This window comes from Cloeon dipterum, chromosome 1, assembly GCF_949628265.1.
Source record: "Cloeon dipterum chromosome 1, ieCloDipt1.1, whole genome shotgun sequence".
Lineage (NCBI taxonomy): Eukaryota > Metazoa > Arthropoda > Insecta > Ephemeroptera > Baetidae > Cloeon > Cloeon dipterum.
In genome coordinates this window covers 19,177,155-19,199,132 of record NC_088786.1, presented here as the reverse complement: position 1 = coordinate 19,199,132, position 21,978 = coordinate 19,177,155, and the positions used below count along the sequence as shown (strand labels likewise).

Below are 21,978 nucleotides of genomic sequence, written 5' to 3'. Positions count from 1 at the left end.
TAGTTGTTTGAACACCCAGCTTATGTACGAAAAAATTGTGAAAGTATTTTATGCCAAAAGACTTAAAACGTTTACCAAGCGGATGACTCCTAAAATAAACCTGCAATCAAAAATGAAAAAATACGAATAAGTATTCAGAGATCAGTTTTTTTCAAAGTGAATTTAGTTCTCTTGCGAAAAACTCTGGAGAGCATTATAACACACGAGTAAGGAGCTTTTCAATACCCTATAGGGCCGTCGATAATTTTCTTGAGCTGCTTACGTGATCTTATTTTTGTAAGAAATCTTCAATAGGATGATGGGAAACAGTGAGCGAAATGCGGAATAATCTTTCGAACATGTGTGAATTTTTCGTTTCAATAGGAAATAGACCGACTTCTAGATAGTGAATGTCTGGATGAGGGTGATTTAAAGTCTCTTCGATAAGTGCTGGATCACTGGAGCCTCCTGCAGCATGCCCAGATGGAGTAAGTTACCGAACGTGAATACAATTTTCAAACAAAATATTATTGTTTAAATTGCACGCAGATCGGGTCCTTGCGGTGACGAGGCAGTAATGTTTCAGTAATGATAAATGATTTTCCCTAAAAAGTAGATAACTTCAGCCGAAGAATGTGGCGATGGCTTACTGAATAGTTTAAGTTTAAGCCAAATTTTAACCTGACAGCGGCGGCTGAGAATTTTTGCTAGCTGCTGCCACGACTGGCAAATATTAAAAGGAAAGTTTGGTAATGCTAAACGAAACCAATTTTTCTCGGCACTTTTGATTTTTTTAAGACTTTTTAACCTGTGGCTGGCTTGCATCTGACCCCGTGACTAAAAATTAGCCGGCTGGCGTGGCGCAGAGTGGCTAGCTGAAACCTCTACTACAACTTAACATCAGAAAAATTCTGTCTCTATTTCAACTGAGCGAAGGAAAAAACGAAATAATTGTTGTAAATACAATAACATATTTATTATAAAACATCACAATAATGCAAAAATGGCTGACATGCATAGCGGCGGCATTCATCGCGAAAGAGAGAACTAAGCTTACACTTACATACACAACGGAGCATAAATAACTTAAATAATTATTCAACAGGAGGGTTGCGGCGGTCACCTGGGGCCCATGACCAGAGGCTCCACCTTTTTGGCCGTCAGGGCGCTGGCCTCGGGCTGCGCGTCGGCCACCGCTTCCTTGGGAGCGGGGGTGGTCGTTGAAGGGGCGGCCGTAGGGGCGGGCGTCGCCTCTTCCAGGTTTCTGCCCGCGTGCCTTCGCAGGGGAATGTACCTGCTCAGCCTCCATTCAGGGTTCTTGATGATCTGCATGGGACTGAAGGTGGCCGACTCGGGGGCTGCTGGCCGCTGCTTGTCCTTAGCGTCGCCGTAGCCGAACAGACTGGCGAACGGAGGGAAATACTTGGCCCTGCGCCGGATCGGTACTTCCACAGGCATGACGACCTCGGCAGACGAGTCCTTGCCGCCGATCAGAGTGGTGGTCACACTGTCAAATGTGTTTGTTAATTATTGCAATCATTTTAATTAAGGGAAGAGTTCTGCATTCCCGAAATTCGGTACAATGATATTCTTTCATTAAAAAAAAACAAAAATGCGAATTCAAAATTCAATAAGTAAGAAATAAATTTTATTGAAGTGAAGTGAAAAAGATAATAATAAATTTCAGAAACGAAAAAGGGAAAGATCCATTTAGGATGAAAGTTAAATTAACAACATGTCGGTTTCACAGTTTCGTGCACAATTATAGCTAAGATGAATTAAAATTATGCCCTTTGAAAGTACACAAACTCTTTAAAAATACTCTTTTTTGGGGAGGGGGACAGCTAAAAATGGATTTTTAACTAAAAAAAGACTAAAACACGCATTTTTTTATATAATTTTGTGGTTTTTCTTATGAAATTTAAGTCTTTGCAGGAAATATTTGGCCTTTTGTGCAAGATTTTTCAATCTTCCGTATTGGCATTTTGCGAATTTCCATTTTCAGCTTTCTGGAATTTGGGATCAAATTAAAATTTACCTGGTGATGGTGGATCTGGCGTACTGCTCGGCCTGCTGCAGGATGGACGCCAGCTTTTTCGGCAGCATCTGCACGGTGATCAGGGTGCCCTCCTGCTGGGAGGTGACGTTGTCGGAGGGCGACGGCTGCGGAGGCTCCGCCTTGTTGACCGTACGCCACCAGAAGGACCAGGAGCCAGCCGGCGGCGACGAGTCGATCGCGTTGATAGACGACCGCTTGATCGTCGTCTCTGAGTGCGGCAGAGATCGCGAATTGTCTGGCCGCTGATCCAGGCTGTTGTTGGCCTCAAGCCATGGACGCTGGTACAGCGGGTAGTCGGTTGTCGTCGAGGACGGGATGCTGTAAAAAAGTGCAGGATAAGAAAAAATGCTTTTATTTATTCCTGGGGCGTCTTTTTACCTTTGATTTATTTGCGACTGATTAGCCTCTGCGTTTGAGCTCGTATTTTCGTTCTGAAATTAAAAAAAATGTACATATAAAAAATTAATCAATTGGAATATGATTTCAGCTAACAGTTTATTTTGATAAAAATTACAGAACTTTATTTTACCCCTAATTTTTCATTTCTATAATGAGGAAGGAAGGGCTGTAATTTTTATTACTTTAAAAATAAAATTAGAGATTAAATATTTTCAAAAATACAATTCTAATTTTGTGACAATTCCATTGCTGAATTTGAATTCACGACGGAATTTAATATCTAAATGTAAGCAGGAAATACACTTTTAATTTTAGAACTTTCATTTCTTGTCTAAAATATACTGATGTAGGAGCAATAGTTACCAGGTGCAATGATATATTAATATCTATTCCAGTCTTGTTTCTATTCTCCGTCGGTCGCTCTGGCGCCGGACTAGCCGTCCTGTTCACATTGCTCGCGTTCAAATCTTCGCCTGAAGCGTTGCTAGGCAGTTCGTTGTTAATCTGAAAAAAACGTCCCGCAATCAGATATAATTTCATTTCCACCAAAAGGCAAACTCACAGATATCGAAGGACCCATCGTAATGTCAAGTCCTCCAGGAGTCCTGGGTGGATTGCAGTCCCCAGGGAAAAGGGGCACCAGCAGAGGAACACCCGAGCTCAAAATCATTCCTTTTTTGCAGAAAGACATGCTGGAAGGATATTGAATAAGATTTCATATATTTGAAAGTGTAATTCAGTTTACCTCTTTCCAAATGCGTCTGTGACAGAAATCTTGTCCACTGTCCACGAGGACATGCCTGAACTGATCCAGCCGCTGTACGCCGTGTACACAAGCTGCGCGGAAGTCAATTCCTCCATCAAAGGGTGAGCGACAACCAGTCTGTAGAGGGAGTCACCCGTCTCCATCACTTCATCGTCTTTACTGCAAAAGATAAAAATAACATTAGATCTAGAGAACTGTGGGTCGGTTGGATTAAGCCAATGTTCAACATTTCATGAAAATTGCTCGTTAAATTTGGCCATTAAATAATCATTATGGTTGATTTTCAAGTAAAAAACATTTTCAAATTTATTACATTATTAGCTTTACTTAAATTGTGCAAAAGTTAAAAAATTCTCCAGTTGAAACCACTGGGAAAAACAAGTTACAAATCCAATTAATTTTTCAAAGTTGATACTGATTACAAAAATCGGTTCAAAACTTCAGTTCAAATTAATCCGAGTAGTTTTTCCGTAATCTGAAAATTTCTAGAAATAGAAAACACATTTGGCAGCCTTTTTTTCAAATTTCCACCCTTTTGTAAAACACTGGTGCATAAGAAGCTGTATAAAGGTTAAATATAAAATCGACTTACTCTGTCAGTACAAATGATTCGTTGAGTTCCTTACTGGCGAGGATAACCTCAAACCTGCCGTGGGTGGCCAAAGGTTCTGCTGGACTGGGCGTGTTTTCCACTCGCAAGAAGAACTGGTGAGCTGTACAATTACAATGGAATTGCCCTTTAAAAACAAAAATCGTGGAATTCATCAATTTGCTTACCACAGAAGGGCTCGTTGTCCCTGGTAATCAGGTAGAGTGGGCCCCTGGCCGGTGACCTGTCAGAGTAGTAACCCATGTTGCCGCACTGCCGCTGGGAGCCGCAGTTGAAGCACTCGCCTTCCAGGAACTGCTCGTAAGACTCGCAGGGGAACGCTGGGAATGGACACCGCGGTGACACGCTGTCCGTGAAAAACTTGTAGGCGCGACGGTGGTTGCACAAACTGCGAAGATCGTCCTCAGAAGAAGCTGCAGATAGTATTTTGATTTTAATGTCATTTTACATTAAAATATATAGTTTGAAATTATAATCAATCGCAAAATAAATGCAAAAAACATATAAAATATTAAATTAAGTATTATTGTCAAAGCGACTTAGTTCGAGAAATGACCACCCTTATCAAAAGTTCGCTAATATCATGGATTTTAGGATCAATTACTTAACGTCTTGAAAAACGGATATTTTTTTCTTGCTAATTAAATTATTTTGAATCAGACAGACAGTTGTGAGAACCACAATTCTAATTAAATAAAAAAACTTACACCAAAGAAAACTGATATCGCTGACAGCACCAAGGAGGAGATTACTGCAGCCCTTCTGCTCGGCGCCGCCATTGGGGTAGAAGTCAACGTCGCCCATGGGCTGTCTGGAGCCAAGGCCGCCCATGATCAGGTTGGCGCCGTTCGAGTGAATGACGTCGACAAAGCCGGCGTCGCTTGCGTCCAGCCTGGCCTCCGCCTCCTGGGCCTCGAACAGGGGCCCCGCGGGGTCGAGGCCCGTGATGCGGCTGAGCCCGGGGGTCTCGGCGCCTGCGAACCCGGCCACGTGGGCCCCCAGACTGAAGCCGATGAGGTGCACGTTGCGGGGGTCCAAGCCGTACTGGGTCCTCAGCTTCCTCAGCAGTAGGGCCACTTGTTTGCCGACGAGCCGCGTGTTTGCCGCCGCTTTCACGTAGTTGGGCAGCGATGCGCCCGGCTCCCAGTCCACGCAAATCACGTTGCAGTCCTCCTGCAAGGTGCAGAAAATTTTTAATTAGAATTCAAGTTTCGATTTTTTGTAAGATCATATATTTTAATAAAATGAAGCTATTTCTACAACTTATTTTGAGGGTCGCGTAATTTGCGACTAGTCAATTTTTAACATTTTGAAAATGTCTTTTCAGGAAAACAGGGATAGGAATTATTTCAAGAATATGTACAAAATTGCACATTTCATCAGCATTTTGGATTTGCCTCTCATAGACACTGAATTATAAGGCATAACTTTGTATATTTCATGCTATATTCGATTTTCTTGTCAAAAATACAGAATCTTTTAATGTTCCTTAGTTAAATTGGCTAAAATAGAGTTCATTTTCATCTACTCAAATAATTATGATAGACATAATGAGTGGGTTAAGCTGAGATTTTTCTTGCAATTTAAAATTAAATTATGGTGAGAGCAAAACACTACACAAATTGGTGCCGATAAAAACGGAAAGTAGTTAGTTACAAGGTGCAATCAAATTTCAATGTCATTTTTTGCATTGAACACTTAACCGCAATTTTGTTCATGTAGTAGAAAGTGATTTTTCAAAGAACGCTGGACTGCTTTTTCTTTAATTATAAAAACTTGCAATTCAAAATGATATTTTATTCTTAACTCTTTTAAGTAGTTTGCGCTGAAAGTATCACACGGCAAAAGTGTATAGTTATGATTTATGCGCCATTAAACTCCTATTTTAGCGATTGTAAAGAAAACACAAGAGAGAATTGAATGTTCCCCACACACGTCTCACTTTAATTTGCAATTACAAACAATTAGGGAGCGCAGCGGTGAAATTATTCTAATGGCACGGCATAAATGTACAGACGCAGATGTCCACAAGCGCGCTTTCCAAGTTGCCTCTGGCTGCCTACTTTGATTTTGTTTGACAGCCTACTCGCTGCATTTGAGGAGAGTATGGGGCATGGTGTGTGTGCGGTGCGCGCCGTATTTCCTACTTTCACGACACCTTACTCGTCAAGACGACTTGTGCGCATTGTAATGTGTAATGGGAAGTTATCTCCTTATCTGCAGTGTGCATCAAAACTCGTCTCGTATGGCGCACTTTCTTTACAGGCCAGACTTTTGAATCTTGACACCAAGGTTGTGTGTTGGAATTTGAACACCAAAATATAAATATTATAAATTTTGAGGTTTTCCATTTTTATTCGAAAAATAGTCGACTGTATACAGATTCTTTTTAGGATAAAATGGTCGGTTGGTTTTTCAGGTATAATTTTTAAGTGATTGACCCTTGGAGAATTTTCGGTAAAAATCTCTCATTTTCAGCGATTATTTCGTGAAAAATATTATGTTGTTTACAATTAAATGATCATATTTATATAGGCAGAAAAACACACCGACAAAATGAAACAGATAGAAAGTCCTTTTTAAGTTAGTAATAATTTGCGAAAATATATTTGAAGACGACGAAACGTCACAAGTTTGAGGACAAAATTAGCATAAGATTACACCAGGAATCAGTCTTTTCTATTCAAATGCGTCATAAAATGGGTTCGACGCAATAATAATTTTTACGGAGGTTAACAGGATAATTTTGGAAAACTTTGAGACTATAATATCAGAGTATCTCATCTCTCATTCGCGGTGCAATTCCTAAAATGAAGTTTACTTTGGATTCTTCTCGCTGAGCTCGATCAAACTGATGCAAAATTTGATGTCCTATATAGGGCAAGGTAAATTATCACTTCACTTCTGATAATTATGGTTAGTAATTCCAATTTTGGAAATATAAATAAGCTTAGGATTTGGGAGTTTTTTTTAAATATGCTTAAAGTTGTGCTATGACATATGAGTTGAAATTTCAGAGTGGTGTTCTTAATTTTCGTTTAGAAATTTCCCTTCAAAATCCGGAAAACACGAATTTTTCAACATTTTTGTGTTTTGTAAATATTTTCAACTCCTTAATCTTGGATTCTAATGATACGAATTGCAAAAATTAAACACTGTTTGACTCGTCTCAACCTCCTCTGCCCAGCTGAAGGGGTTAGTGTGTGCTTACCCTCTTCCCCCAGAAGATTTAGATGGTTTTTAGACGGTTAAAAAGTCTGTTTTGGCAGTTCTGAACGGACTGTACGATTTTAAGAATGTTTCTAGAGACTTCAAATTGCATGAATCGTGCTAATTTAATATACCTGCAACGTAAGGAAAATTTATAGCCCTATAGAGTCCATTAATAAATTATATTGTTTACAATAGAACGCTGACAATAAAGCAATTACTTATGCGTTTGCCTTGCGTCCGATTCGTCCACGCATGCAGTTTGTAGTGCTCACGAGAAAGAATTAGATCAATGCCAGGTGTCAGTTCGAGCCAATGCTCCATATGTGAGAAAGTCATTATAGGCTGCGACTCGCACTCAGGCTCAAACCAGTGTTTATTAGGATCGGGGGCGCGCATGGAAAATCAGAAATGGTCATCCTGCCGCACAGGAGAGGAAACGCATCGTGCCTGGTGTCGAGGCCGAGATTTCAAGAGCAGGAGCTGTCGCGGACACACACTAATTTCTACTCGAATGATAGTTTTCTTTGCTTTGAAAAGTGATTAGCTACTCATTTTCGGCCTTGACCGACACGACTAGTCAGCGAGAACAGCAGAAAATCGTTAGGAAAGCAATATGTATAATTTCTGCTGCATCACTCGGCCGTGGACCGAATTTCCATTGTGCACTTTTTGCAGCCAATATTAAGTGGCGTTGCGCAATCCTGCGTTTCTCCTCTTGCATGATATGTGAATTCCGGATGAACGAGCAGGAAAATAAGTAGTGAAACCTATCGATTTTCTCCTCTCTGCATGAATCCTGATACCAAAGGTAAACAAGGTGTTGTAAAAGTCGAAAATAAAATCGACAGGTTAACTGCTTGAAAAAATTAACTATTTTTTTTTTTAATATTCTACCACTCATACGTTTTAAATTGAATATTAAGAACGCAGAGAATCCCTCAAATCAATAATAAGCGTGCGGGACTATCACAAAATTAGCTGGATGAGTGTGTCATTAAATTTAGTTTGTTGGAGCATTTTTGATATGGAAAAATTAAAATCTAGATATTTACAGGGCAACATAATGGACAAAATTTTGCATAGTTAGCTAAAACAAGTGGGCAAGTGAATCTTTTGTTTGCGAAATTTAGCAACAATTAATTGCTAAAATTTGAAATACCAATGTAGTACCAAATATAACAGTAAATTCCTGAATTTGCCAAATTTCTTGAAACTAAACAGTTTATCACTTATTTTATACTTGAATTCAATATCCACCGTCGCGATTTACCCAAAGGTGTGCAAATTATTAGCTAAATTTACATCTCGGTGAAATAAGTCATGATTGTTAATAGGACGACAGTGCTTTCACTCGATTAACATGAAAACTTTGGTGCGGATCACCAAAATTTTCCAATTTTTGGAGAGTATTTAAAGTAAAATATAAGGTCCAAATTATTGCTCAGCATTTAATTTTTTTCCTCGATGACGTGTCTTTGATATTTTCAATTTAATAATTCCCAACACCTTGTAATACACCAATGAGTCGAGTGTTTGTTGTTGACTCGGCTCTACACCTGCCGAGCCAGCCAGCTGATTTAAGCGGCATTATAGTGAAAGTTCAAGTTTATATTGTGGCAATCCCCAGAATGCGTGCGCGTTGATCAGCAAGTGAAATTGATCGCGGCTCACATGAAATTCCGATTGTCCTGCCGAGTGCGAGTGAAAGGAAGCGGACTGCGCTGCGCAGCCGATTATAACGCGACGATTATTTGTTCTTTTCATCTATTCTAAGTAAACAAGGAAAGCGAAAATCACGCGGTGCAAGGAGCAGGTGCGAGAAAAAGAAATCCGCGATAACGAACGCGGTCAGCAAACGAAAGCATAGCAGCGCGGAGTGAGTGAATGGTCCAGATAAGTCGCCATCATCGGCCACCCGTTTTGCGCTCACTTTCTCCCTTGGCGCTAATGTGGGTGAACAAGGGACGCGTATAATAAAAACGAGTTTCCCACGCAGGAGCAAGTTAAGAGAAATTTCTGTACCAAAAGGATATGTATTGTCTCCCTTTTCAACTCCTTTCTACGATCGCTGTAAAAGGATCGCGCGCGGACGACGCGTTTTTTCCACTTTTCGAGAGACACAGATCCGCCACTTAAAGCGGTGACGTTTAATGTAGACGTGTTTCTTGCAACTGATGTTCTTGTCTTGGCCTTCGCTAGAGTCAACCCGCAACTACTGCCAGCCGCAGCAATGCGCACGCGGAAAATTGCTCCACAGTGGATTCCTGCTCGAATTAAAATCACATATTTGACATTAAAAGGTCATGCTTTAACAATGTCAAAAACGAAATTTAGTTTTAATTGTAAGGATTGATGGTAATGATAATGCAAAACCTGAAAAGTCCTTGTTGCAGGATGCGCAGGATGCTAAAGTTATCCCGAGTTTTTTAATTGCATGTGCTTTTCCAAGGTTAGTCAGAAGCGTGGACTAGACAGTTGGTATTTTTCGTGGTCCTGTGTATTTTTCCGGAAATGGTTGGACTTTTTATTGTTTTTGGATTAATTGAAATCACATAAACGTCACATTTTCGCTAATAGGAAATCTGAAAGATGTTAACATTTCTTTGAAAATTTTAAATCTTGAAAAATTTGCACACATCTAGAGCGCTAAATTTTTCGAAGATGTTCCATTGCTTCCAATAAATTTTCCTTGCTATTTTTCTAGAATTGTCTTTTTGGACGCTTTTGGGTTGGTTTAAACGGTTAAAATGGATTAATATTGCATGATTCATGCTCATTTGATCACCCCATGACGATTGGAAGCTCACAATCAGAAAAAAATTAGTAACCGTCTAAAACTTAGAGCCGTAATTTCCTGACAAACATTATCATATTGTCTAACAGACCAAATAACCAGCTCAAACTACCGCTAACACTGCAAACTGCTTTTAATCAGTCAAATTTTTGTAAGATTAGTAGCACAACGGAGGAGGGAAACTTGGTATAATTATCTCAAACTCGTTTGCAAGCGATAAAAATAAACGCATCGTTAATATTTTAAGCATTTATGCGGGCTCTGCTTGCAAATTTAAGGAGATTCAAAGGCACATTTAATGCGAAGAGCGTCACGCTGTCTGAACGTTCGGGATTATCGCTGCGAAAAGCGCAAAAAGGCAGGTGTGTGTGTACGTGTTAGTGGAGCAAGCGTGACTCACGAATCATCTCGTCCTAACACTAGCCTATTTATGCTGCTCTCGCGAGCGAGCGCGGAGACTTTTTGATGAAAGAAGCGAGTCGGCTCATTTTCTGACACTTCGTGATAACAGACAATAAAAGAGAAAGAAACGAGAAAACGCTGCCAGCGAGAGAGAAATCCAACCCGAACTCTTTAAACTTAAAGCCGCGGGAATTTTTCAATGAGCTTATTATATGAAAAGATTACGAACCACGGCCATGAGTGCACTCTTCATCTCGTGCACCCAGATGAGGCTGCACTTGCTTCCAAAGCCGTGCACGATCACTTTAGTCGGCAGCGACGCGTTGAAGCCCAGGTTGAGGGCCGCCTCCAGCAGTCCGGAGCCGTCCAGAGAAGAGGCCGTCAGCGAAATCGAACCGTCCGACGAGGGCACCACTTGCTCCGTGCTGGACGAAGAGGTAATCGTTGAACTCGGTGTCGTGCTCTTCGCAACGTCAGACGATATGGTTGTAGTCGAACGGTCGTCGGACGCGGCATTGTCTCTGTGGGAATAAATCACAAACAAATTAATTGACAGCGTTGATAGTTAACATTGAGCGTTAAATTTAAATGTGATTATAACGACATGCCTGCATGGATGACACCATTCTGTAAAAATTTGAGTTAAAAGAAACAAAAATAAAATCTGAATGAATGCAATTTAGAAAAATTAAGGGCTTTACTAACAATCAACCTTACAAAGTTATAAAATCATTAAATATGGAAGCTATTTCAAATAGTCACATTGTTATCCTAAGTTTTACATAAAAATTTGAGCGCTTCCGTGTCCACTAAAAATGATTAATTTTATGAGAATTAAAAAAACCAGCAGTTTGTTATGCATTGCACATTTAATGACCTGCGGATGAGTTTTTGTCAATGATGAGGTACACTTGACGCATTTTTCGAGCTAGCCTTGTAAATAATTTGGCCTGACAAAATAATAGCTTTATAGTGAATTCGCATGCTACCTAGTCAAAGAGGATTTGGCGGAAAAGGCACGTACAACGTTTCCCATGTTTAAAAACCTTTTTTATTTACAGAGATAATTTTATAAAAATGGTGTATTATCCCACACATATGCTGAATTTTTGTGACCTCTGCAATGGTTGCCCATGACTGGAAGTCAACCATTTTTGCTAACAAATATCATGTGTTCACACGACATGCCTGCAATGGCTTCTACTTATTTTAAACTGTAAAAACGGTAAAAACAAACAAATGTGACGAATGGCTGTATATGTATCAACTATTGTATTTTACAATTTCTTGAGCTGTACACGTGATGAAAATATTGTAGCCTTATTTGAAGCCGCCGGTATGAAAATGTGTACTGCACTGTTTTTAATATCGTTATATATTATGTGTCTGTCGTATACTTTCACGTTTATTTAATAATTGATTAATTTACAAAATTATGAAAATTAAACCTATCAGGAATTTAATTTTCAAATCTTGAACTTAAAAAGAGAAAAGATAACTTCATATAAGGCCACAAAAATGACTTCAAGGAATTTATTAAAAATATAATAATTTCTTAGCATTGTCCCCTAAACGGAAGAAAATTCCTCAAATAATGACTCAATTATGTTGAAGGCTGAAATTAATTTTGATTGCAATTTAATGATAGCGCGTAAACATCTAAAAATAATCAATCAAGACTACCATATTTTTATTCATTCTGACGCGCGTTGCTGATCAAAACAGAGACGAATAAATTAAAGCAGCCTTCCTGTCCCAATTTTCAAGCGACAGCATGGTCCTCGCTATCACCGTTATTCTCTGTTTGCACACCAGCAACGTTAATTTGGATATGGAGACACAACACACACGCGCGCGCCAATATCGAAAGAGGAAGGAGGTGTTTATTTGCTAGTAGCATTTCTCTTTCTCTCTTCCTTCACTCATAAAAACACACACTCTCAAAATAGACTGACAATTAGGAGAAAGGTGTGACTCACAACCTAAAATTCGTAAAAGTTAGAGGGAAAGGAGCTCAAATCAGTTGCATATACATATAATCCGACAGAAAAGCAAACCAACCGATCTTGCTCAAGTGACCCGCGCCAGCCGCCTTTTTCTCGGTTTCAGAATAAAGAGCTGCAAGCGTCGTTTGGCTCGGACCTGAATTTTGTTTAGTGCTTAACCCATTTTACAAGTAGAAGTGACGCGCGTTTGGCAATTCTGATTACCTAAGAAAGGCGATCTCTCATGGTACACAATACTTAATTGCCGAGCGATTAGGTAAACATCTAAATTCACAGGTGAGACGGTGTGAATGTGTGTTGATTGATTTCGGACTGTAAATAAAGGATCAATTTATAATTTAAAATGGAAAATCTCTCAGCTCAATTTTTAAAAGCTTCATGACCAACGAGAAATTTTTAATTACAAATGGAGCTTAACAGGCAAACAATTAAGAAAACTTTGCATTACGCTATAGCAAAAGAGGTTCATTCAGTTCATTGTTTTGTAGAATTTATCAGCAGCATATTTCTAATATGAGCCATAGTAAAATCAGGACGGAGTATGAACAATTAAATTTCAGAATTGGCCAAGTTTTTCTAAATATTAAATGGTTTGTCTCAATGAGTTTCCTCTTGATTTTGATTCAACTCGTCATGTTCTACAAGATGGTGTGAGAGCATGAGATAAATATTTTCCCTTCAAGCGAAATAAATCTTGATTTTCAATATAGGGACAGTGTATTAGCCTGGACATGTTGGAACCGATTTTTTCAGAAATTTAAACGGCAACCTGGAAAAATGTTAACTCTTTGCCATTTGTTTAGAAAGCAATGTTTCAGTATAGCTTACTTTTTAAGTGTAATTTGCTGATATTTTGTATATTATAGCAAAAATAATCAATATAAATAATGCTGAAAAAAGAAAAATCCCCTGAAAAATCAGTGAGCGTCTATATTTGCGTCACGCAGGTGTCTTTTAAAGTGTTAAAGTAGCGGTATTACAGCGGTGAAAGCTGCTGCAGATCGGTGTTGGTGACCGCACTCGAGGGTGTGTGCACCTTACAAGGCGGGAAAAGGCGCTTCAGGGAAACCAAAGCGGCGGCAGACGCGAGTACAATGTCAAGGTCCCGTCCAACCTGATTGCCCGGTGCGTAATTACTTTCACCGCGACGAGCGAGAGCACAATTGCTTTTCTATTATATCTGAGAAAGGACTGGGAGACTCGGGACGTGTTGTGGGTGCCCCGCAAAGATTTACAGCTCCGGTTTCTTTCCTGCTTCGTGCTCCTTTTAAACGACTTCAACAATTGTGAGGCGCGAAACGGTTTTGGTGTCACGATGATAAAATTCAAATTTTACCCGGAAGGGACTCTATATGAAATAAAGAGCGGACCGTCAATTTTCAATTATATATTTTTTTAATTAATTCATTACTCGCTCAATATTGATTAATTTATTGACTCCTCTTAATAGAAATTTTCGGTAAACAAATAATAATACAGTTTTTCCATATTAATGAGATGTTAAAATTGAATCTTTGAATAGAAGTTCAATGCTATCACGTTTAATAAGGATGCACAAGAGCAATTAAATGATGTTAACCTCTCTTGGAGAATTCAATATAAGGAAGCTAGTTGCCAGAGTGACCTTTTACTTTGTTTCTTTACGTAGTTGTTTGGTTTATCAGGGCATTAATATTTCGTCTACAACTAAACACGTTTGTCCGCATTAAGTAATACTAGAAAAAATGTAGGATGCTTAATGGCGCTAATCCGCTGCGCACAGCGCTTGCATACCTCAGAGCTAACTCACTTAAAAAAAAAGAATAACATAATCCTAAAGAGAAACCACAAGGCCGTCCACTTTTTTTCAACTCGCTGCTGGAGAGCGAAACAAACAAACTCTGAATTGCGGTAGCATATTGAAGGAGGAAGTGCTTGAAAAGAATGAAAATTCGTTTTACCTTCTGCCTCTGACAGACTGTTGTTGCGGTTGGTCCTGTTGCAGAGGAACGAACTCGGGGCCGACGACGACGGCATCTTGCAGTGCATCCGCGGCCGGAACCACGATCTCCTCGAAGGACAGGCTGCGCGCCCTGTGCGGCTCGCGGGGGCTGAAGAAGTGGAAGCTGGTGCCGACCTCGGCCGGAGGGGCGGGCAGCACCCCCAAATAGCTGAACGGCGCCGACCCCATGAAGCATCCTACGTTTGAGTAGCACACTGAGCCGTCAGCACGCTTCGCCCTATAGAAATCATAAATTCTAAGATATTTTTGCGCGGAATATTTTGAAATAAAATGATTAATTCATATTTAATAGGAAAATAAATTTAAAAAGCTGTAAAATTAATGTGAATTTATGCATGAATTTATTGGATGAAAAATTAAATGCGTGCATGTGGAACAATATTTGAATGATAAACCTCATAATCATAATGGCCGCAGTTTTAATTTATGCTCTATATGGTTGAGAGATTAAGATGACTGACTAGTTGTCTTAGCTTTCAATTTTCAATCGTTATTAACCCTGATTATGCATTTTAAGCCATTTGGCTATTTTTAAAGACTTCTAAAACCATCTGACTTTTTTATAAGTGCAATAATTTTTAAATGCCGCTAAATTTTCCAACTAAAGTCGAAGATTTTCATATCTAAATGTTTTTAATCTGCTTTTTAGACTAAGAAACAATTTGATCATATCTAAAACAGTTTTTTTCAGTGCAATTTTGTAACATTTATCTATTTTAATTCCTTTTGCTGAGGGAAAAGAAAAATTTTCAACTGTTTTTGTAAAATAATCTAGAAGGAATGTTTTTATTCTGATATACATTATTTATTGACTTTCTGACCTGGTCGTGTCTCTTCGACTCCTCTCCCACTCGGCCATGGAGGTGACGACTGCCTTGAGGATCTCCACATCGTGCACTTCATCCTGCCGCTCTTGGCTGGGGCTCAAGCGGCCCGCCCAAGCCCCGAAGCCCCAGCCGCCGAACCCCCAATCGCTAGGCCAAGTTGCTGAGACTCCTGGAACGAAACAAAAAAAAATTGGATCAGAATAAATGCAATTCTGCGGTTCCCACGACGTACTGCACAATCGGATTAGTAAAACAACGGATTTAGTCGTGCGTAACAATTTTGTCATTGACGCCGAGTGTCATTTTATGCGCGGGGGGGGTCGTTGTACTCTCTGATATAAAATGCAGTGATTTTGTGCAATCACCCAAATCTTCACGCAATGCGCTGTTTATTTTAATGCTGAGAACGGGATGGACCTGATTCCACACTCAGGGTGCGAATGAGAGCGTGCCACAAATTTCAATTCAACCCAAATGAGTAAAGGTCCTGTGCATTTTTGTTTTAAATTAAAACTGACAACTTTCAAATTAGTTATGTTAAGCTAACGATGCAAAACACTTTCAGGGTGTTCATAAATAATAAACTCGGAGCGTAACTAATTGAATCGGATTGCCCCAGTTCTGGTTTAAATTTGAATAATGTAACTGTTGCTGCGTTGGAACCAATCAGTCTCCTTGAGCGTGATTCCGGCGACAGTTATGTATATAAAATTATCGCAAATAAAAATTCTTTTTGCCGTCTACTCTCCTGATTGACCCAGGTCCGTTAGGTCATTGTGCATTCCAAAAGAAAGCATAGAGTAAAAGCTGCGTACACACGCAAATTAGGCCAAGAGTTGCGTTTGTGTGCCTATCGTCTGAGACGATCGTCCCGAGATAGGCAAACAAAGCTCTCAGAGCAATATCGACGTGAAAATTCAGCCTTGGGCTCGCTAAACTTTTGATTAACTAAACCGAGTTATTAATTATTCATTTGAAAGGAATGCTTATATGCAATATCTAAATAAAATTTGAGAGGCATATGCTCACAAAAAGAGGATTTAGTTGGAATTAAGCATTATTTGCAAAAAAAAATAGTTTTATTGTTTTTGTTCGTCCACCTTTTGGCAGCGGCCCCGGTTATTGTGCTCGATTACGAAATTGTCTTCCTCGCCAGTAAACGCACAACCGCTGTGTGTGTACATTATGGTAAGAGCAGCAGCAGAACAAAACTTTCACTGCACGCGCGAAATAATGAAATCAGCTTAAACGGCGACGACATGAAATTGGGACAATTAATATTGACAAAGTTTGCAAAACCTGTCTGCCGACAAATGAACCTGGTTCTAGCTCATTTCCTCATTATAAAAGTGCGCAATGCTTATTTTTGGTATTGTTCTACATTTTCACCTGACGACCCTGGAACGAAAAAATACGATATTCATTTTACAGCTTAAATTGAAATGATTGCAGTTGAAGCAAATCGAGAAATTCCTTAATTAAACGGAAAAGTTTTTTTGCTTGTTCGGGAAAAAGGTGAAAAATTATTTTTTGTGGAAATCAAGCAAATAGAAAAATTCCATCTCCCACAAAGGAAGGCACATTCTCAACTTCTTTCAATACTATTTTTTCATCATTCTTAATCGGTTCAAATTTCCATGCGAACGGGCAGAATAAGAAAATTGGCTTAAAATCTGTTTATAATTAAAAGTTAAAATGGCAATTCAATTAATTACAGACTGGTTTAAAAAATTAAAATATGGAACTCCAAATGCAATTGTAAATATTTCCTCTCTTATTTAATGGCGTAGAGCAATAAGAAAATCGTATTTACTTATATTTAAACAAATCTTTTATATAAATATTTCATTTCCAAAGAAAAAAATCAGGTTCATTCATTTCTTCCAGCACAAAGCAGCTTTAGCGGAAACAATTGCATGTTCAACTTAATTTTTTCATAGCTCAATTAACATTTGAAACGGACCTTTCTCAGAAGAGGAATGCAGGAGGGTTTGCAACAAAACGTAACTGTTGACTGACTTTTCGTAACACAAATTTTACCTAGAAGTGTCTCAGTCAATCGTGGCCGAAGGAAAATAATTCGCGTGGTGCAATCAAGCCGTGCAGCATCAAATTCGTTCGATCGCGTTTCTAACGTGGCCACTTTACAGTTACCAGCCGCGGCCGCGTGTGTGCAGCCTGCATTGTTTTCCTCGCGAATGGAGGTGACCTCCTCACGAACAAAACAACACGAAAATTGATAAATGAACATATACGCGCAATAACCGTCGGCATTACACAATTTGGCGGCGATCCGATAATTATGGTTGCTGCAATTATTATCATTACGTTGTTTTCTGCGTTTTCGCCGCTGCGGATGAGCATCAGCAGGCTGTAATTACGCTCGATTAATGGGCACGCATATACTCAGACTGTCAACAAGCCCCATTTCCAGCCAGACTGGATCGCACGATTTCTTTAGAAAAACCACCGCCGCTGCTGCGTCGTGAGTGTGGCGGCTCGTCTTCCTTCTTTTTCTCCGTTGGATTAATTCATTCATAGAGAATTTGATGCCAGCCTCGCTTCAGGTTTGTAGGACAAGACCGAGTGTATCAATCACACGTTTCATATATTACCGATTCGGAGCAAAGGAATTGCCCATTGGCGGCAATTATTGTACTACTTTTTTATGGGTATTTTTAAAAAATCTACAATATTTTATTATTTCTGTTTGACTGGACAGTTGTCGTTTGTTTAAGTAGAGTAAAATTTAAACTGATTTGTAATGTTGGATTCAGGGAGCACTAAACTCAAAAGAAAATTTTAAGTAAAAAACTAACTGAAGTGAAATTTACAATTTTTATGGAAGGTATGAGTTTCTTTCAACGAGATGAATTTGCGAATTGTGTGTTATGTAAAATCTAATTAAATATTAAATAATGTTTCCAGTAAAATGGTGCTCGCTATTCGGAAAGCACAACTAAATTTCTTATTAGTTTGAAACGTTACCCATGCAACATTTTAATTGGTTTTTGCAGTCAACTGCAATCTCCATCCTGAGAAACAACGCATAGATGAGCTGAACCATTTCACTCATTTCATTCAATAAAACTTCCTGCCTTTGTTTTCCTTTTCTCTTTTTAAAAAGTTTTTCTATTTTTTCGCATGATCATTCCTATTTAAAATATTTATCGTATCCAAGTTGAGACATTTTACATTATTCTAAAATCAGTTCGCTATAAGAGTTTGCAAATTGAAATAAGATTATCCATTTTTCTTTTCGCAGATATTAATGAAGCAAGTTTTGCTGCCGGCGGCGATCACCTTGTCCACGAGTGATTTCAATAGCCAACGAACAAAAAAATCTGCCCAATTGACTGTTCAAATCGCTGTGGTGTTCAAACCAACTGTGCGAATTTGCAAACTAGTTTTTCGGTTGGAAAGTCTCTGCCCCAAAAACCTCTTGGAGAACGCGCCCAAAGGTCGAGGTTGTTTACATGTGTGACAATACGTTTCACTGAATTGCCCAAGTGCGCTGAGCGATCAAATTCTTTTTATTAATGCCGTTTCAAAAGAGCCTTTTGTTGCGCCAGAAGCGGAGACAAAAATTTGTTAAATTCTAAACGGACTAGTTTCAGTAATGTGCACAATCTCTGCAGTAATGCACTTCCTTCCCGTTGTTGAAATTAAGTTTCCATGCATTACTAAACAATTTCTTGATACACACGTCTATTTCTCTCTCGCTATTGCAACGGGTGTACACAATGCTTCGTAATGCGAAAAGATGACAGCCAATTTTCGAAAAGGCTTTCACGCGCCAGCGACCGCTTCCTTTGATATTTGGCATGTCGTGTGTACAACACGCGCGTGTGTGTGTGTTTGTAAACGCGCGAGAGAGAAGTTACATGACAGCAAATAATATAATAATAATCATAGAGCTGCATTGTTATTGCTCACACGTGAATCGCCGCTAAGAATTTTCATTCCATTGTGTCACTGCAGAAAATGACAGGCGCCACTAGCTCTCTACACGAACAGAACAAAATGCGAAACTTGGTGCCGCTTTGGAAAGGCTTGTTTTCGGCATTCCATTATTATATTTAATACGAAATTTATTTTTTTAATAACAACACAGTGATTTTAAAATGACGTTGTGCTAAATATAATATTAAAATAATTCTAGTTGATTTATATTTACTTGGAATCCAAGTATATAGAATAATATTTTTGAGAGATTTGGCTCCTTCTTGTAATATATTTATCAGTTTGGCTGCTGATTTTTCCATACGTAATATAAATATAAAACTTTCATGAATTTAAGGTTAATTTAAAATAATTTTGACCTGAAAAGGTAATTATTTTAATTCACCTGCTCACATAAAATTGAATTTTAATTTGACCCTAGCTTTATCAAAGCATTTCACATACACAATTAGGCCATCTGAGTCTCGCTAAATGAAATTGTTATGATAATTACCGCAAACTAAAATTTAACATTAATTCAAAAACAAACCTTGGCGAAGTGAAAAATCAAGATTATACATACTCTCAGGATTTGCAATAATGCATTTAATTTTCTTGGTACAATGGCTCATGCATAATTTTTTTACACATGAGGCGTCTCGGTGGAAAGCAGAGTTTACAATCCTAGCTGCGGTGGGTATAGGTGCGCTTGCTTTTATTACAAACGAGGTGACCCCGATTTAAACTGCAAGCTCAGCACGCGGCCGGCTACTCTTCGCGACGGACCAGACAACTTTTTCCCAGCTCTTTTTGTCCGGTTTCGCGTGGAAAGATGCTTTTCAAAATAGAAAGGGGATTCTCATTTTCTTTCTCCTAAAATTTGTAAAATTTTTGGAGTTTTCTAAAGAGTTGTGAGACTAACTTATCTTGGTAAAAATTTCAACGGTAAGTTTAATTGCCCGATTCTTCGCGGGAGCAACTCGAGCACAAAAGCACCAAGCATGAAATCGCCACTGCCTTTTACTCGCTTATAATATTATTTTCACTTTAGTCTGCTAATTGCTGCCATAAGAATTCACAACACTACCGACATTTTTTTCTGTTTATTTCCTGATCGCAGGGACGGGCCTAGCGTGCCAAGTCAAAGGAAAAATTGGAATGCATCCAAAGTGCAATGAATCACGATTGATTGATCGAGGGACAAAGCGGCTGCTGCAATTTCAATCAAGTCGGAGCCTACTTTCGGCACGTGGCTTGCACCTCAAACACAGAGACACACACTCGATAAAAATAAATACGCACGCTCCTGTTGCAGGAGGCGCCTCGCACTGAATTTCTCATTCTTTCGAAAAACAAACAAAAAGTCGTCGCAGCATAATTACAATACAAAAAGGCAGCGTGATTCATTGGCAGACGCGCCGACCTACTTCCGCACGGAACGTTCACCTTTGACAGACTGAGCGCGGGCCTAGTGCTGGAAGTGCACCGGAAACGCACTCACATCACATACACACGGCGGCTGAAAAAATTCTGGCGGCGAAAGCAGCTCTCAAGCGAAGAGAGATACCGTACGAATTGTTTCCTTCCTCTCACAAATTACAACCAGAGAGTTATGACGCAAAGATTTTGTTTTTAATCAGGTAGAGCAGCAACATCCTCAACTGGACCAAATTTAAAATAAATTAAGAAATCCCTACTAACCTGTTACAGTGACTAGAGAGAGCAGCAACAATGAAAAGTTGTTCATCATTGGCCGCGCCTGTGACTTTTCTGAACCGTGTCAGCATTCACTCGGGAAAAATTCTTCGGAAAAGCACTCAGCGGCTACATTTCCCGCGTTGAGCACTGCAGCTTCATCGTGCCAAGGGAACAAAACAAGGAGCAGAACACGCACTGAATAACGCACGAAACTCCAGCGAGAGATCGGAGTGGCGTGTGGTGTGTGCGCGCGCGGGGAATTCAGGTCGAGCGACCTTTCTCTCAGGTGCGCGGCTCAAAGCAAACTGACTTGGCTGCAGCCACCTCCCTGCTTTTCGTCTCACTCGAAGCGGCGATCTCGTGGAGGTGGAATCCTCCTCGTCAGAATCGTAACACACGGCTCTCTGACGTCACTTATTCCACACTTCTGTGCACATTGGCTATTTAGTCTATAATGAACGTGCCTCGCAGCTGAATGACGAATGAGCCGATTTTTACAATTAGACTTGTTTATCTTCAAAGCTTTCTATCAGCCATTAATATCCTCTTTTTTGGGTGCTGTGATTCAAGTTCCGCTTTTTCGCTTCCTTCTGGAGAAATTAGTTGAGTTACTTCCCCGTTTAACAGGAAGATCCTGCTGTTGTTTTAGCGGTTAGATTAAGAAATTCAAAAGAATTGAACAAAAGGATACATTTCATGCGTTTGGTCAGGAAGGATATGTACCATTTCCTAAACGTGGGAAAAGTGGTAAAATTTGTATTTGAGCTCCGCAACAACGCACAAACTATGCAACATGCTTCGGAAGCGTGCATGCGGCACAGTATACTCCTCTGATCAAGGCTAACCGTAAATTATTAATGCAACCCATATTGTGCAGAAATTTCAAAATTGTGGTAGTGATATGGAGTTTTGACTGTTCACCCTTTTTCTGAACTTTCAATCAAATTTAGATAATTTTATCGTTAACAGTTATTTAGACAAAGCAAAAATTAGACGTTTTGTTGGTCTGTGCACTTTTGGCGGTGGTAAGCAATCTTATAGAGCACATTTATTTATTTAATCTTTACTTCACTGATATCAAACACAAAAAAGTGATAAAGGCACATATACAAAGCGAACATGTCGCTGAAACGTCAGCAAATCCAAAGATAGTCGCACTGGACAAGGCCTATAATAAAAAAATAAACAACAAGCTAAAATACTTCCACAACACGCTAAAATTTCTGCCATAAGTGAACTTTGAGATCTGATGGAAAAAATCATACTGTCGGTCTTGGAGGG

At 39.4% G+C, this 21,978-nt stretch overlaps 1 protein-coding gene across 1 annotated transcript; it reads right to left on the bottom strand.

Annotated features, from left to right (window-relative positions):
- Window positions 1-930: 930 nt before the first annotated feature.
- On the bottom strand, window positions 931-21,004 carry LOC135946339 (uncharacterized). The gene is made up of 13 exons (XM_065494548.1): window positions 20,701-21,004; window positions 15,052-15,226; window positions 14,169-14,447; window positions 10,452-10,743; window positions 4,521-4,986; window positions 3,981-4,226; window positions 3,796-3,916; window positions 3,183-3,362; window positions 3,000-3,129; window positions 2,801-2,941; window positions 2,417-2,469; window positions 2,018-2,356; window positions 931-1,486 (listed from the first exon to the last, which is right to left on the bottom strand). Exons 1-13 carry the CDS (start codon window positions 20,747-20,749, stop codon window positions 1,099-1,101), a joined length of 2,859 nt encoding a protein of 952 aa, XP_065350620.1. The 5' UTR covers window positions 20,750-21,004; the 3' UTR covers window positions 931-1,098.
- Between the last annotated feature and the right edge of the window lie 974 nt (window positions 21,005-21,978).